Source organism: Mobula hypostoma, chromosome 5 (assembly GCF_963921235.1).
Source record: "Mobula hypostoma chromosome 5, sMobHyp1.1, whole genome shotgun sequence".
Taxonomy (NCBI): Eukaryota; Metazoa; Chordata; class Chondrichthyes; order Myliobatiformes; family Myliobatidae; genus Mobula; species Mobula hypostoma.
The window spans coordinates 172,569,585-172,583,540 of record NC_086101.1 but is presented as its reverse complement, the minus strand read 5'-3'; the positions used below and the strand labels follow the sequence as shown (position 1 = coordinate 172,583,540).

The window sequence follows — 13,956 nt, the reverse complement described above, 5'->3', positions numbered from 1 at the left end:
ACTGGCAGAGGAGGTTGTCGGCTGGAGTATGAGAGGGATGGGATGAGGGATAATATTCCACTTTTAGAATATTAAGAAGAAATGAAAGTCATGTTGACTACATCCAATAAATAAGTAGGCTGGATTTTGTGGCATTCTCCCAACTGCATTCAGTTATTTTGAGAGAAAATTGGAAGAGTCTCATCCAAAATTTAGTGATTAAGTCTCTGCCTGTTTTCATATCCAAACACTGCACTGAAATAAATTATCTATATAGTGCAGCCTTCAGTAACCCGTGGTGTAATAATCCCCATTCCTGGTTACCTGCAGAGTACTGGTAGAATTGAGCCAAGGACTGGATGGCACCTTATAGAGCAAACCTGGATGAGAGTGTATTAGATAGTGTAATGGTGCATTGGCAGAAGAATGGCATAACAGTGAGTGCTACTACCCACATCACCTGGGATCCAGACTCAATCAAGCCTCTGGTACAATATTTATACACTCTCCCTGTAGAACATGGTTCACTACAACAGGGGAACACGCCCTAACATATCATGCTGAATTAAACTAATCCCATTAACATGCACATGGTCACATTCCGTACCTGTTCAAGTGCCTGTCTAAATTCCTCTTAAACATTACGACCATGTCCACTTCCACCATCTTCCATGGCAGTGCATTCCGTACAGCAAGGATACTCTGTGTTAAAATTTTCCTTCATGTATCTCCTTTAAACTTCCTCCCTCTCAGCTTAAACCCATCCCCTCTAGAATTTGATATTTCCATCATGAGAAAAAGCCTATGACTTTCTATTCTATTTCTGCTTCTTATAATTTTCGATACTCTCAAGTCACCCCTCAACCTCAAAAGGCTCTGAAGAAAACAGTCCAAGTTTGTCCAAAATCTCCTTCTAGCTAATATATTCGATTTTGAGGCAACATCCTGGTGAATCTCTCCTGCACCCTCTCCATAGACTCCACATTGTTCCTGTAAAATGGCAACAAGAACTGCACTCAATGCTGCAATGGTGGCCCAATCAAAATTTTTATGCAGCTGCAACATAATCTGCCAACTTTATGTTCTTTGCCCCAACTAATAAAGGCAAATATGCTTTAGTTCCTCTTTATCAACATATCTACTTGTGCTGCCACTTCCGGGGAGCTACGGACCTGCACCCCAAGATCCCTGTATACATTAATGCTCCTGCCAATTATCATTTACATTTGACCCCATGAACTGCATATTTGTTCTTATTAAAACTCCACCTACCATTTCTCCACCTATGTTTCCAACTGATCCCAGAACAAATTCCTGCAGAACTCCACTGGTCAAAGAGCTCAATCAGAATATTACTCCTCCACCACTCCACTCTGTCTTCTGTGGCCAGACCAGTTTTAAGTCCGTTCCTTCAAATCACCATGGATGTCATGTGTCTTAACCGCGTACCATGAGGCATCTTGCTGATATTGTACTAAAGTCTACGTGGACAATGTCCACAGTCCTCTCCTCATCAATCAGTTTCATAATTTCCTCAGCGCAGAGCTGTGCAGAGTATTCCAAATGGGAATAATCCTGTCCCTGAGAATGTTCTCCAATAATTTCAAGTGGTGTAAGGCTCACCAGCACATAATATCCTACTTTATCCATATTGCTCTTCTTAAAGCAATATGGATAAAGTAGGATATCCATATATGGCTCTTCTCCAGTCCCCTAGGACCTCCTCTATTGCTAAGTAGGATACAAGGATCTCAAACCTTGCTTCTGTTGATAACCTATCATAGAACCTATCTGGTCCTGATGTCTTATTGTTCTTCAAGGGCAGAAATCATTTCCCTGTAGTAATTCCCACCAGAGTGAAGCGTTTGATATAATGAATCAAGCGTATTTCTAACGTTTGGTTTGTTCACAGATTCAGTAGTGGAATGTCCACGGAACTGTCATGGGAATGGAGAATGTGTTTCTGGGGCCTGCCACTGTTTTCCTGGATTCTTTGGGCCTGATTGTGCAAGAGGCAAGTATTCAAATTTGTTGTGAACTTCAAGTATTTTGTTATCAGTAGGAGAAGGAGATTTCTCACACTTCTGGCACAGCCGAAAAATTGTTTGAGAGAGTGTTTTTTGTTATGGTGGTACGCACATTACAAGTAGCTTAACATCTGAGAAGTTCTTCACTTTTCCCTTATAGGAAATGCTTGAGAAATAAAATATCTCCTGCAAATGCCAGCAATGTCTGGGCCTGTACTCACTGGAGTTTTGAAGAATGAGGGGGATCTCATTGAACCTATTGAAAGGCTTAGATAGAGTGGACATAGGGAGGTTGTTTCATATAGTGGGGGAGACTAGAAGCAGAGGGCACAGCCTCAGAACAGAAGGACATCCCTTTAGAACAGAGATGAGAAATTTCTTCAGCCAGAGGGTTAAGAACCTGTGGAATTCATTGCCACAGGTAGCTGTGGAGGCCAAGTCATTGGGTATATTTAAAGTGGAGCTTTAGTAAGAGTGTCAAAGGTTATGGGGAGAAGGCAGGAGAATGGGGTTGTGAGAGATAATATTTCAGCCATGATGATGTGGCAAAGCAGACGCCATGGGTTGAATGGCCTAATTCTGCTTCTGCATCTCATGGTCTTAATGTGTGTTTAACAGTTGTACCCTATGTATTGCTAAGTTAAAAAATAACTAAACGCCCCTTATCAGTTTGATAAAGTGCGGTTCACTGAGCAATGTTCCGAGCGTAATGGAATATTATTCTGCCTCTTTCTATGAGATCATCTTTTATTTCCCTATATTCTTATGAGCACGGGCCCAATCTGAGCCTTACAAAAATCTATCTATATCCCTTTGTAGGCATTTTGTGCCTCTGCAACTGACTAACTTACCTATCTTGGTATAATCAGCACATTTAGTTACATTGCTCCCATTCCCTTCAAGTTTATTAATATACAGTACATTGTATGTTGTTGAGGCCACAGCAGAGATCCCTGTTGCACACCACCAGTTACTGATTGCCAGTCTGAAAATGTCTCTTTTATCCTGTTTTCTGTTGATTAGTCACTTCCTATATATACCTATACACTACCTCCACAACTCAGGCACTGCATTGAATGTCTTCTGGCATTAACGGGAAATCCAAATACACTACATCTGCTGGTTCCCTCTTGACCACTCTATTACCTCCTCAGTGGCATGAAGCATTGTTTGTCAACCATAATTTCCCTTTTCATAAATCCAAGTTGGCACAGCTTAATTGAATTTTGATTTTCTATATGTCCTCCTATTACCTTGTTAACAACGAATTCCAGCATTGTTTCCAATTACAGATGTTAGGACAGCTGACTTAGAGATTCTTGATTTCTATCGCCTTGTTTCCTGAAGAGTGACATTGGATTTCCTATTTTAAAATCCTCTAGGACTTCTCCAAAATCTAGAAGTTATCATGAGATCAGAATGAACGAACCCATTATTTCTCTAGTCCATTAGGATCCTAGAGTGCAGGTTATCAGTTGTCTAGTGTTTTATCAAGTTTTAGAGATTGTTTTAAGTTTCTCTCTATTTGGCCCTTATTGATCTATTACTGTTAGGATATTTTTGGTCCTATTGGGTGGACCAATCCAAAATATTCACTTAGCATCTCTGCCATTTCCATATCTCCCACTGTTAATTCTGCAGCATCGTCCTTCAAGGACCATCATTTATCCTTTCTTTCTTTTTATACATCTAGAGAATCTCATAATTCATTTAGCTAACCTTCATGAAACACCAGAGATTTGACTTTGGAGCCACATATAAAATGCTGGAGGAACTCAGCAGATCAGGCAGCATTTATGGAAGAAAATGGAGAGTCAATGTTTCGAGTTCAGACTCATCATTAGGTCCATCTGCAGTCTCTTGTGCCTCCATTATTTTCACTCTTTGCTCTTCTCTGAAATGGCCTAGCAAGGCCCTCCCAGCATATATATATATATTTAAAATTTGCACATTTGTAGATGATTGAAATAGCTTCCACATTGTATTCTGTATGGAGGACGGTGACTAGTGATGTTCTGCAGGGATCTGTTCTGGGACCCCTCCTGTTCGTGATTTTTATAAATGACCTGGATGATGAGGAATTAGAAGAGTGAGTTATTAAGTTTGCTGATGACACAAAAGTTGGGGGTGTTGTGGATAGTCTGGAGGGTTGTCAGAGATTACAGCGGGACATCAATAGTATGCGGAACTGGGCTGAGAAGTGGCAGATGGAGTTCAACCCAGATAAATATGAAGTCAGTCATTTCAATAAGTCAAATTTGAAGACAGAATGCAACATTAATGGTAAGACTCTGGGAGTGTGGAGCATCAGTGAGATCTTGTGGTCCATAGGACACTCAAAGCTGCTGCGTAGGTTGACAGTGTTGTTAAGGAGGCATATGGTGTGTTGGCCTACATCAACCATGAGATTGAGTTCAAGAGCCGTTAGACACCATCTGGAATACTGTGTTCAGTTCTGGTCACCTCATTACAGGAAGGATGTGGATATTATAGAGAGAGTACAGAAGAGATTTACAAGGATGTTGCCTGAATTGGAGAGCATACTTTGTGAGAATAGATTGAGTGAATTTGGGTTTTTCTCCTTGGAGTGATAGAGGATCAGAGGTGACCTGATAGAGGTGTATAAGATGATGAGAGGGATTGATCGTGTGGATAGCCAGGGGCTTTTGCCAGTGCTGAAATGGATAACACGAGGGGGGATAGTTTTAAGGTCCTTGGAAGTAATTACAAGGGGGATGTCAGATGTAAGCTTTTCACACGGAGAGTGGTGGGTGCGTGGAATGCACTGCCAGCGAAGGTGATAGAGGCGGATATAATAGGGTTTTTTTTAAGAGACTCCTAGATAGGTACATGGAGCTTAGAAAAATAGAGCGCTATGCAGTAGGGAAATTCTAGGCAGCTTCTAGAGTAGGTTACATGGTTGGCATAACATTGTGGGCCGAAGGACCTGTAATGTGCTGTAGATTTTCTATGTCTCTATCCATAATTTATAGTGACTGTCCTCCACTAACTGCACTTTTCCCTGCCTGTATTGGGAGTAGCTGATGGCATTTTGATCCTCCGCTCTTTAAATAAACTGACTGTTAATTGTAGACACAATATTTACTGTGCATTTTATCATTTTCCAAGTCATTGGCTGATTCTGTGTTGCCATAAGTGGACCACTTCAAAGGTATATCCATTTCACTTCTTTGTTGCAATGACAAGATTTTAATGCTAAGATTTTATCAATTCTGTTTTGCAGCAACATGCCCAATATTGTGCAGTGGCAATGGGCAGTATTCCAAAGGACGCTGCATTTGTTTCAGTGGCTGGAAAGGGACAGAGTGTGACGTGCCCTCAACCCAGTGCATTGACCCTCAATGTGGAGCACACGGCATCTGTATCATGGGCTCCTGTGTTTGCAACTCGGGCTACAAAGGAGAAACATGCGAGCAAGGTATGGCTGAGGCAGTGAACTTAGCGGTGGAAGTGGCTCAGGGGTAGAGTGAACTCTGCCCTGTACAGTTCATGAATGCTACTTCATAATTGTCCATATGATTGGAATGTTCATTCAGAATTGGAATGGGTTATATTTAAAGTTGCCGACCTTCTGCGTGATCTGCCAATGTGCATGCCTTCTCTCCTCCTTCCTAAAGTCGCCAATGAATTCTTTGGCTTTACTGACGTTGAGTGAGAGGAAGAATATCAAACTTTGTTCAGGGAGGAAGGAAGAGTTACTGTTTCAGTCCAATGTTCTTTCATCTTTCCCACAAGTCCCCATATTTCTTCCAGTTACTTACATGTGGGCGACAACCGAGAAGGAGATTAAACATTCACAAATTAGACTAGTTAACTTCACTTCCAGAGGAACATGTCGGAGTCTTCTAGTGTTGCTTGAACTCATCACAGCAAATCCCACAAAAGAAGTAAATGTGCTTTTATTACAAATATTAAACTGTGAACAGAGGAGAATATACTGCAGCAGACCTTAAAGCCCTAGTGTGAAAGGAGAAAACAAAGAATTGAACTAAGCTTCGAACGCTTAGTGAAGCTAACCTGTTTTAGTTACAGATTGCTAAAAGCTGGGAATTAGAGCAAGGGAGACTTTTGAAGGAGTGGCACAATAACATAGGAAGCGGTGCAGTAGCAAGTAGTTAGCGCACTGCTTTACAGTGTCATCTGTACCATCGAGGTTCAGTTCCTGCTGCTGTGGGTAAGGAGTTTCTACATTTTCCCTTTGACCACGTGGGTTTCCTCCAGGTGTGCAGGTTTCTACATGTATCCCAAAGACGTACGGTTATGAAGCATGAATGGTGAGCATACGATATTGGTGTCGGGAGCCTGGCAACATAAACCAGCACAACCCTCACTAATTTTTTTGCAAATGATGCGTTTCACTGTGTTTCGATGTACACATGACAAATAAAGTTCATCTTTAATCTACTCCAAAACAATATGTTTTTGCATTCCTCACTGTTTGTTCACTTACTTAACCCATTTGCTCACATATGTGAAATATTGGGATAGCTATTATTGGAAGATTAATGGATAGTAAAATATGATTACAAAGCAGAAATGCAATCAGGGAGTTTAAATGTCCTAAAAATAGAAAAGCGTGAGTGCTTTTTTAATTGTTTTCTGAGCATCAGGATTGCTGATGTGTAATTGCCCTAGGGTGCCTGTTAAATTCTGGTCTGCATACCATATATTGTAGATAGCTATTTACTCTTTGTTGTCCATTTCTGTGAATCTACAGCTCTTGGTTCAGCAGATTGCTTTGGACCCTTTGAGCAGCCATCCAAAAGTGATTAAAACCAGTGAACATTGCAAGTTATTTATCAACAAGTCGATAGTTGATTACAGGGAAATTGCCACTGTGGAAGATACAGTGAACACTGGTTATGAGGTGGAATGTTGGTTATTATTTTTCCAAGCCATTGATAAAAACATTCCTTTTCTAAATCTGGCAACCGTAAATTGGCTGAATTATCACAAAAAAAGATAGATCGATTAGGTTCCTCATAGAAATTTAATACGTAAGGGACCAAAATCTTGAGATTGAGATTGAAGCATGTTTAAAATTAAGTGTCAGTCAGTAAATGCCATCCCTTTTTTTATCTTTGCTGCTTGTCAATTTGATTAGTTCAAAGCAAACCATTTGGTGATCTTTATGTACATCTCTCCGCATATCTTTTGGCGGCAGCATTGTTAATATACAGCATTTAAAAAAAAACAATTAACCTTTTGAGCAAAATGAAAATTCAGATGAATTGCTCACAGGACTGTTTAGAGTGGGCTGTTGCCTTCCTGATTACGAGATTCCCGCCACAGCTTCCGGCTGGAAGTGGTTGGAAACCACTCTGCAACTTGTTGGCAGTAACGGACATGCAAACTGTTCATTGGAGAAGGTACTATGAGTGGGAATGGCAATCTGAAAAGTCTATAAAGTGAACAAGACTTATTAATCTTTTCAATGCAGTCATAGACCTGGGTATTTATGAGGGAGATTCGTACAGCAATCTGGGTTACTCTAATTCAGTTTGTGAAACTGCACTTAGAGCAAGTACTTCCAATTGCAAGCTTCAGAGTATGGAATTGTTAGAATTCCCTATGCAACACAATGCTAAAACTAACAATGTTAGCTTCATTGCCACGCTCTGTTGATCGGTTGAAATCTGAATCAGTTGACCGCACATGGCCCGGAAGGTGCAGAGTTAGCTGCTATCTCTTGAGGGAATACATCTCACGTTAAGTTCTTCTTTGTGCTCGGTTTTCCTCCCACATTCCAAAAGTCTTGATGGTTCTTTGGCTTCAGGGTAAGTGGGAAGTGGAAGAATCATGAGTGAGTCGATTACAGGGGAATATGTGGGAGAATGCGATTGATGGGAGTGTTCTGAGAGATGAGCCACTTTGAAGCATTGCTTAAAATAACTGGTGCGCAGAAGCTTTTGCCCTGAGCTGTGAGTCAGAGATGACAGATTCTTGGGTAATCTGTTCTCTGAGGGCTGGCATTGACTCAGTGGGCTGAATGGACCCTATTGATGTAAGGACATATAAAATCAAATGAAGGATACTACCGAGGAGGGAGTAGGTGCTGAGAACCTGCTCTGGGATGGGGTCAGGAAGTGAGGGTGCAATGTCAGAAGTGCTAGTCTGACTGGTAATGAGAAGTAGCTGTAGGAGACACGTTATTTGAGTATGGGGAAAAAAGAAACATGACTCTGCGACAGCCAGGTTCTCCTGATTTGAGTGAAATCCACGCATCCTTAGAGATACTCAGGCACATGAGGATATACAGTATGAAGTAAGGTATTATTTGTGTTTTAATGCATCAAAACATGAGAGAGTGGGGCTCATGAATGAGTAGCTGAGTAGAAAATGGCAAAACTAAATAGATGCATGACTAGATTTTCAATTTCCTAGCAAACGTTGAGCGATTTCATTTAGGGATTTGAATATATCTCCTATTTTCATGTTTCCATATTTTACACAAGGAAGAGATTTGACCCATTGTGCCCATGCTGACTCTGAGCGAATCCCATTACTTCGCCTACGAAGGATAATTGATAAGTTTGTGGCCTAAGGCAGAAGGAATCAATTTTAGAAAACCTAGCACGTTTATTTTTCAACATAGTCCCCTCCTACTTTTACACACTTAGTCCAGCGGTCGTGGAGCATACGGATCCCTTCTTTGTAGAAGTCGGCATCTTGGACTTCCAGAAGGTGGGCCACAGCAGGGGTGATTGATCAGTTTGTGGCCTAAGGTAGAAGGCGATGAGTTATACAGCTCTCATTACATGCACGTGCAGTTCAACTCTTTGAGTGATTATGCAGAAAGTTTGAAGTTAATAACTCATCTATGGTGAAAAATAAATGTGCTAGGTTTTCTAAAATTGACTCCTTCTACCTTAGGCCATGAACTTATCAACCACCCCTCGTGTTTCACTTATTCTCTTTCATATGCCCATCAATTTATCATCCCTCCTTGCCCCCTCAATTCTCTTGCCATCCACCTGCACTTTTAGTAGTCAATTAATCCAACAGCCACCACATCTTTAGGATGCGGTAGAAACTGGAGCACCACGTGGTCAAACTGCACACTAATGGCACTTGAGATCACAATTGAACCCAGGTCACTGGAGTTCTGAGTCAACACTCACTATGCCACAGTCCCTCCCAGTACTTGGATGGCAAGGTCAAAGATTTCTGTATAAAAGAGGCAGTTTTCTTAATAGTGCAGTAGATAGCCAAGGGCAAGCATTTCAATTCAATTCAATTCAAATTTAATTGTCATTCAACCATACATGAATACTCATGAATACAGCCAAACAAGACAGCATTATTCCGAGGTCACGGTACAAAACACAGTACTAACAGTTACACACAGCACAAAGCACACATAGAACGTATAAAATAGAAAGATAGAGCAACTCAATAGAAGTGCCTAAACTCATCTAATGCCGCCAAAATCTGCAGATGAAGGCAACAAAGCTTGTCTTCTTGGGGGGAGGGGGGGCCACACTGACTCCAACTTGGACGCCGCGCCACGCTGCCCGAGTAGAGCGTACCGTCTCCAACACCTCTCTCCTGACGGCTGTAAACTAAATAAATATTTGATTCAAATAAATGATGTTCACATCTTCCTTTGGCCTGAGCTATATGGTCAGATTCTGGTGTTATCCATTCTCTTATATGTATTTCAGAACACAGGTTTTACAAGTGATAGAAGTTTGCTGAACTCTCGTGGAATTGAATCCAGACACTGAAGATTGTTTGCCCTCTCTGAGTAATGTCCTTCATTTTGAGGTGATAAAGCACTGAGTGGACATCAGTGTTTTTCCACCTCGCAGTGAAGATTTGCTCCAGTCAAATATATTGACACCCTCCTATCATGACCTGTAGTCATTCAGCCAGGAGGAAGAGCTGAGAAGATAGCAGATTCTGATAGATTATGATGACAAATGCTGACTTTTTTGTCCTTCTGTCATAATCATGCTATTGAGGAGGATGTTGTGAAAGATCGGTTCATTTTTCAAGTGCAAAATCCAATTTCCCTACCTCAGAAATATTGATTTTATTGATCTTTGTTCACACAGCAATGCAATTAGGTCTGAAGAGATTAAATTTTCAGGTCGTTGACCCTACAAGTGTAAAATTTTATGGAGTCAAATTGTTAAATTAGATGTCATCATCAAAAGTATATTGAAGTGAATTAGAAGCACAGGTCTTGTCAGTGCCTGCTGTTTCTCATTTCTTAGGCCAAAAGATGATTTCTTTCTTCTCTTCCAGCTGACTGTTTTGACCCAACCTGTTCAAACCATGGAATCTGTATCCATGGAGAATGCCACTGCAGTCCAGGGTGGGGCGGTGCGAACTGTGAGAATCCAAAGACCATGTGCCCTGATCAGTGCTCCAGCCATGGGACCTACCTTCAAGAGAGTGATTCCTGTACTTGTGATCCAAATTGGACCGGCACAGACTGCTCATTGGGTGAGTTGACATGTCTTGCAAATCATCTGTAAACCATGAAATCTGGGAGTCGAGGACCAGAGGGCACAGCCTCAGTAAACAGAGACGTCCCTGTCGAACAGAAATGAGGAGGAATTCCTTTAGCCAGAGGGTGGTGAATCTGTGGAATTCATTGCCACGGACGGCTGTGGAGGCCGTCATTGGGTATGTTGGTTGGTTGTTTCTTGATTAGTCATGGTGTCAAAGGTTACAGGGAGAAGGCTGGAGAACGAGTGGAGAGACATAAGGATGGGCTTGATTTGGGTAGAGTTCCTAGTAGGGTTGAATACCCTCCTTTGGCTTGCTTGCATGGTTCATATATTACGATAACTGTTTCGTCTTTTACTAAAAGGGTAGATCCTACTCTGAACTCTGCTTCATTCTTTGAACAGAAACAATGTCCATTTTGCATAAAGACACTGGTTTACTTGACTATTTATTGACATTACTACTCCACACTACTGTTATAGGTATAGATTTTTGGCTTATAAGCTAGTATTCCTAGAAAGAAGGTACTGGAGCCTCAGGACCACATCACCATATTCAGGAACAGTTATTACCCACCAACCATCAGGCTCTTAAATCAGAAGAGATAAGTAACTTCACTCACCCCATACTGAACTCTTCCCACAATCTATGGGCACACTTTCAAGGATTCTTCATCTCATGTTCAAAGTTCAAAGTACATTTTATTATCAAAGTACATATACAGTGCCTACACAACACATTCACCCCCCCCCCGGAAGTTTTTATGTTTTATTGTTTTACAACATTGAATCACAGTGTATTTCATTTAGCTTTTTGACACTGATCAACAGAAAAAGACTCTTCTGCGTCAAGGTGAAAACAGATCTCTCCAAAGTGATTTAAATTAAATTACAACTATAAAACAAGATAATTGATTGCATAAGTATTCAACCCCCGCCCCACTTGATATGACACACCAAATCACCACTGGTGCAGCCAATTGGTTTTAGAAGTCACATGATTAGTTAAATGGCGATCTGTTTTTGTGCAGTCAAGGTGTTTCAATTGATTGTAGTAAAAATACACCTGTATCTGGAAGGTCCAACTGCTGGTGAATCAGTATCCTGGCAAAAACTACACCTTGTAGACAAAAAAAACCACACTTCAACCAACTCTAAAAAGATTATTAAAAAGCACGAGTCAGGAGATGGATACAAGAAAATTTCCAAGTCACTGAGTATCCCTTGGAGTACAGTTAAGTCAATCATCAAGAAATGGAAATGGAAACAATATGACACAGCTGTAAATCTGCCAAGAGCAGTCCATCTTCAAAAACTGAGTGACTGTGTAAGAAGGGGACGAGTGAGGGAGGCCACCAAGAAACCTATGACAACCCTGGAGGAGTTTCAAGCTTCAGTGGCTGAGATGGGAGAGTGGCAAAGAGAAAGCAACTGTTGAAAAAAATTCCTAAGAAATCCTGGCTGGAACTTGCCAAAAGGCATGTGGGAGACTCTGAAGTCAGCTGGAAGAAGGTTCTAAGGTCTGGTGAAACCAAAATTGAGGTTCTTGGCCATCAAATTAAACGCTATGTTTGGCATAAGCCAATCTCTGTACATCATCAAAGACACACCATCCCTACTGTGAAGCATGGTGGTGGCTGCATCATTCTGTGAGGATGCTTCACTGCAGCAGGCCCTGGAAGGGTTGTGAAGGTAGAGGGTGAAATCCTGGAGGAAAACCTGATGCAGTCTGCAAGAGAACTGTGAATGGGGAGAAGATTTGCTTTCCAGCAAGGCAATGACCCAAGCATGAAGACAGTGCGACACAGGAACGGCTTAAAAACAACAAAGTTAATGTCCTGGAGTGGCCAAGTTAGAATCCAGACCTCAATCCAATTGACAATTTGTGGCTGGACTTGAAAAGGGCTGTTCCCTCACGATACCCATGCAATCTGACAGAACTTGAGCAGTTTTGTAAAGAAGAATGGGGAAAATTTGCAGCGTCCAGATGTGCAAAGCTGATAGAGACCTATCCACACAGACTCAATGCTGTAATTGCTGCCAAAGGTGTATCTAGAACTTGATCTGGTACTTTCTAAAGGCTGTCCTGAAGAAAAGACAAAATTTGGATTAATTGGTCACCATAAATTGTTGAGTCCAATTATCACTCCCCACTGTTGATTGGGATGACTGTACCCACTTCTAATCTCTCCCTGCTGTTATTTGGATGGCTGTGCCCAATTGTAATGTCTCCAAGGAAGTCTAAGTAGACATCCATCTTAAATTGCTATAATCTGTGTCTGAGAAATTCTCACCGAATTGTAAGAGAGGGAGTTACAGGATTTCAACACTGAAGCAGGACTGTTCTGCTATAGTGAAAAAAAAAATTGATTGTGTGGATAGTCAGAGGCTTTTAACCCAGGGCTGGAATGGCTAGCATGAGAGGGGACAGTTTTAAGGTGCTTGAAAGTAAGTACAGAGGAGATGTCAGAGGTAAGTTTTTTACGCAGAGAGTGGTGAGTGCGTGGAATGGGTTGCCGGTGACGGTGGTGGAGGCGAAAATGATACGGTCTTTTAACAGACTCCTGGACAGGTACATGGAGCTCAGAAAAATAGAGGGCTGTGGGTAACCCTAAGTAATTTCTAAGTTAAGGACATGTTTGGCACAGCTTTGTGGGCTGATGGGCTTGTATTGTGCTGTAGGTTTTCTTCGTTTCTATGTTCTATCTACTAAATACTGACTTGAAGGGGGTGAATACTTATGAAATCAGTTATTTTGTGTTTTATATTTGTAATTAATTTAGATCACTTTGTAGAGATCTATTTTCACTTTGACACGGGAGATTATTTTTCTGTTGATCGGAGTCAAAAGCAGCAAGTCCGCTGTGATTCAATGTTGCAAAACAATAAAACCTGAAAACTTCCAAGAGGGGAGTGAATACCTTTTATAGGCGCTGTATGTGCAAACTCACAGGAATCAAATCCTGATAAGCGATTGCGCTAACCACTACATTGTGATGAAGGTCCAAAATTGTACAGGATTGTGCAAAAGTCTTAGGCACATATATATTCTGTGAATGCCTGCAAGAAACTAAAATCTCAGGGTTGTATATGGTGACTTATATGTACTTTGTTAATAAATTAACTTTAAACTTTGAGGTTTCTTTAACCCTACAAAGTTAATTATCAGTGTTTCCAAGTCTGTGTGTAACAGAACCTATCAACATTACATCATGGATAAAAATTTCTCTCCTATTCTTAATTCTACATCAATGAAACTTTCTTTGATTGAGTTTCAGTGGATGATGTCAAAGCAAGAGCAGACAATAGTGTGATGGTACAATGGATAAAATTACCGGGCTAGTTAATCAGAAAAATGATTTCAAATCCCACAATGGCAACTGTGGCAGTTAAATTGAGATTGATAATCTGGATTTAAAAAATGTAGTCAATGACGAAAAAGTTGGAGCAGAAAATCTGCTACCCTTACCTGT

At 41.0% G+C, this 13,956-nt stretch overlaps 1 protein-coding gene across 11 annotated transcripts in view; it reads left to right on the top strand.

Annotated features, from left to right (window-relative positions):
• Positions 1-13,956, top strand: part of tenm3 (teneurin transmembrane protein 3) — a 2,629,382-nt gene that overhangs the window by 2,457,919 nt on the left and 157,507 nt on the right. For all 11 annotated transcript variants that reach the window (XM_063049436.1, XM_063049434.1, XM_063049437.1 and 8 more), the window contains 3 exons: positions 1,892-1,993; positions 5,251-5,445; positions 10,278-10,478. In XM_063049436.1, the coding sequence (XP_062905506.1) occupies positions 1,892-1,993; positions 5,251-5,445; positions 10,278-10,478 (498 nt within the window). The remainder of the gene's footprint in view (positions 1-1,891; positions 1,994-5,250; positions 5,446-10,277; positions 10,479-13,956) is intronic.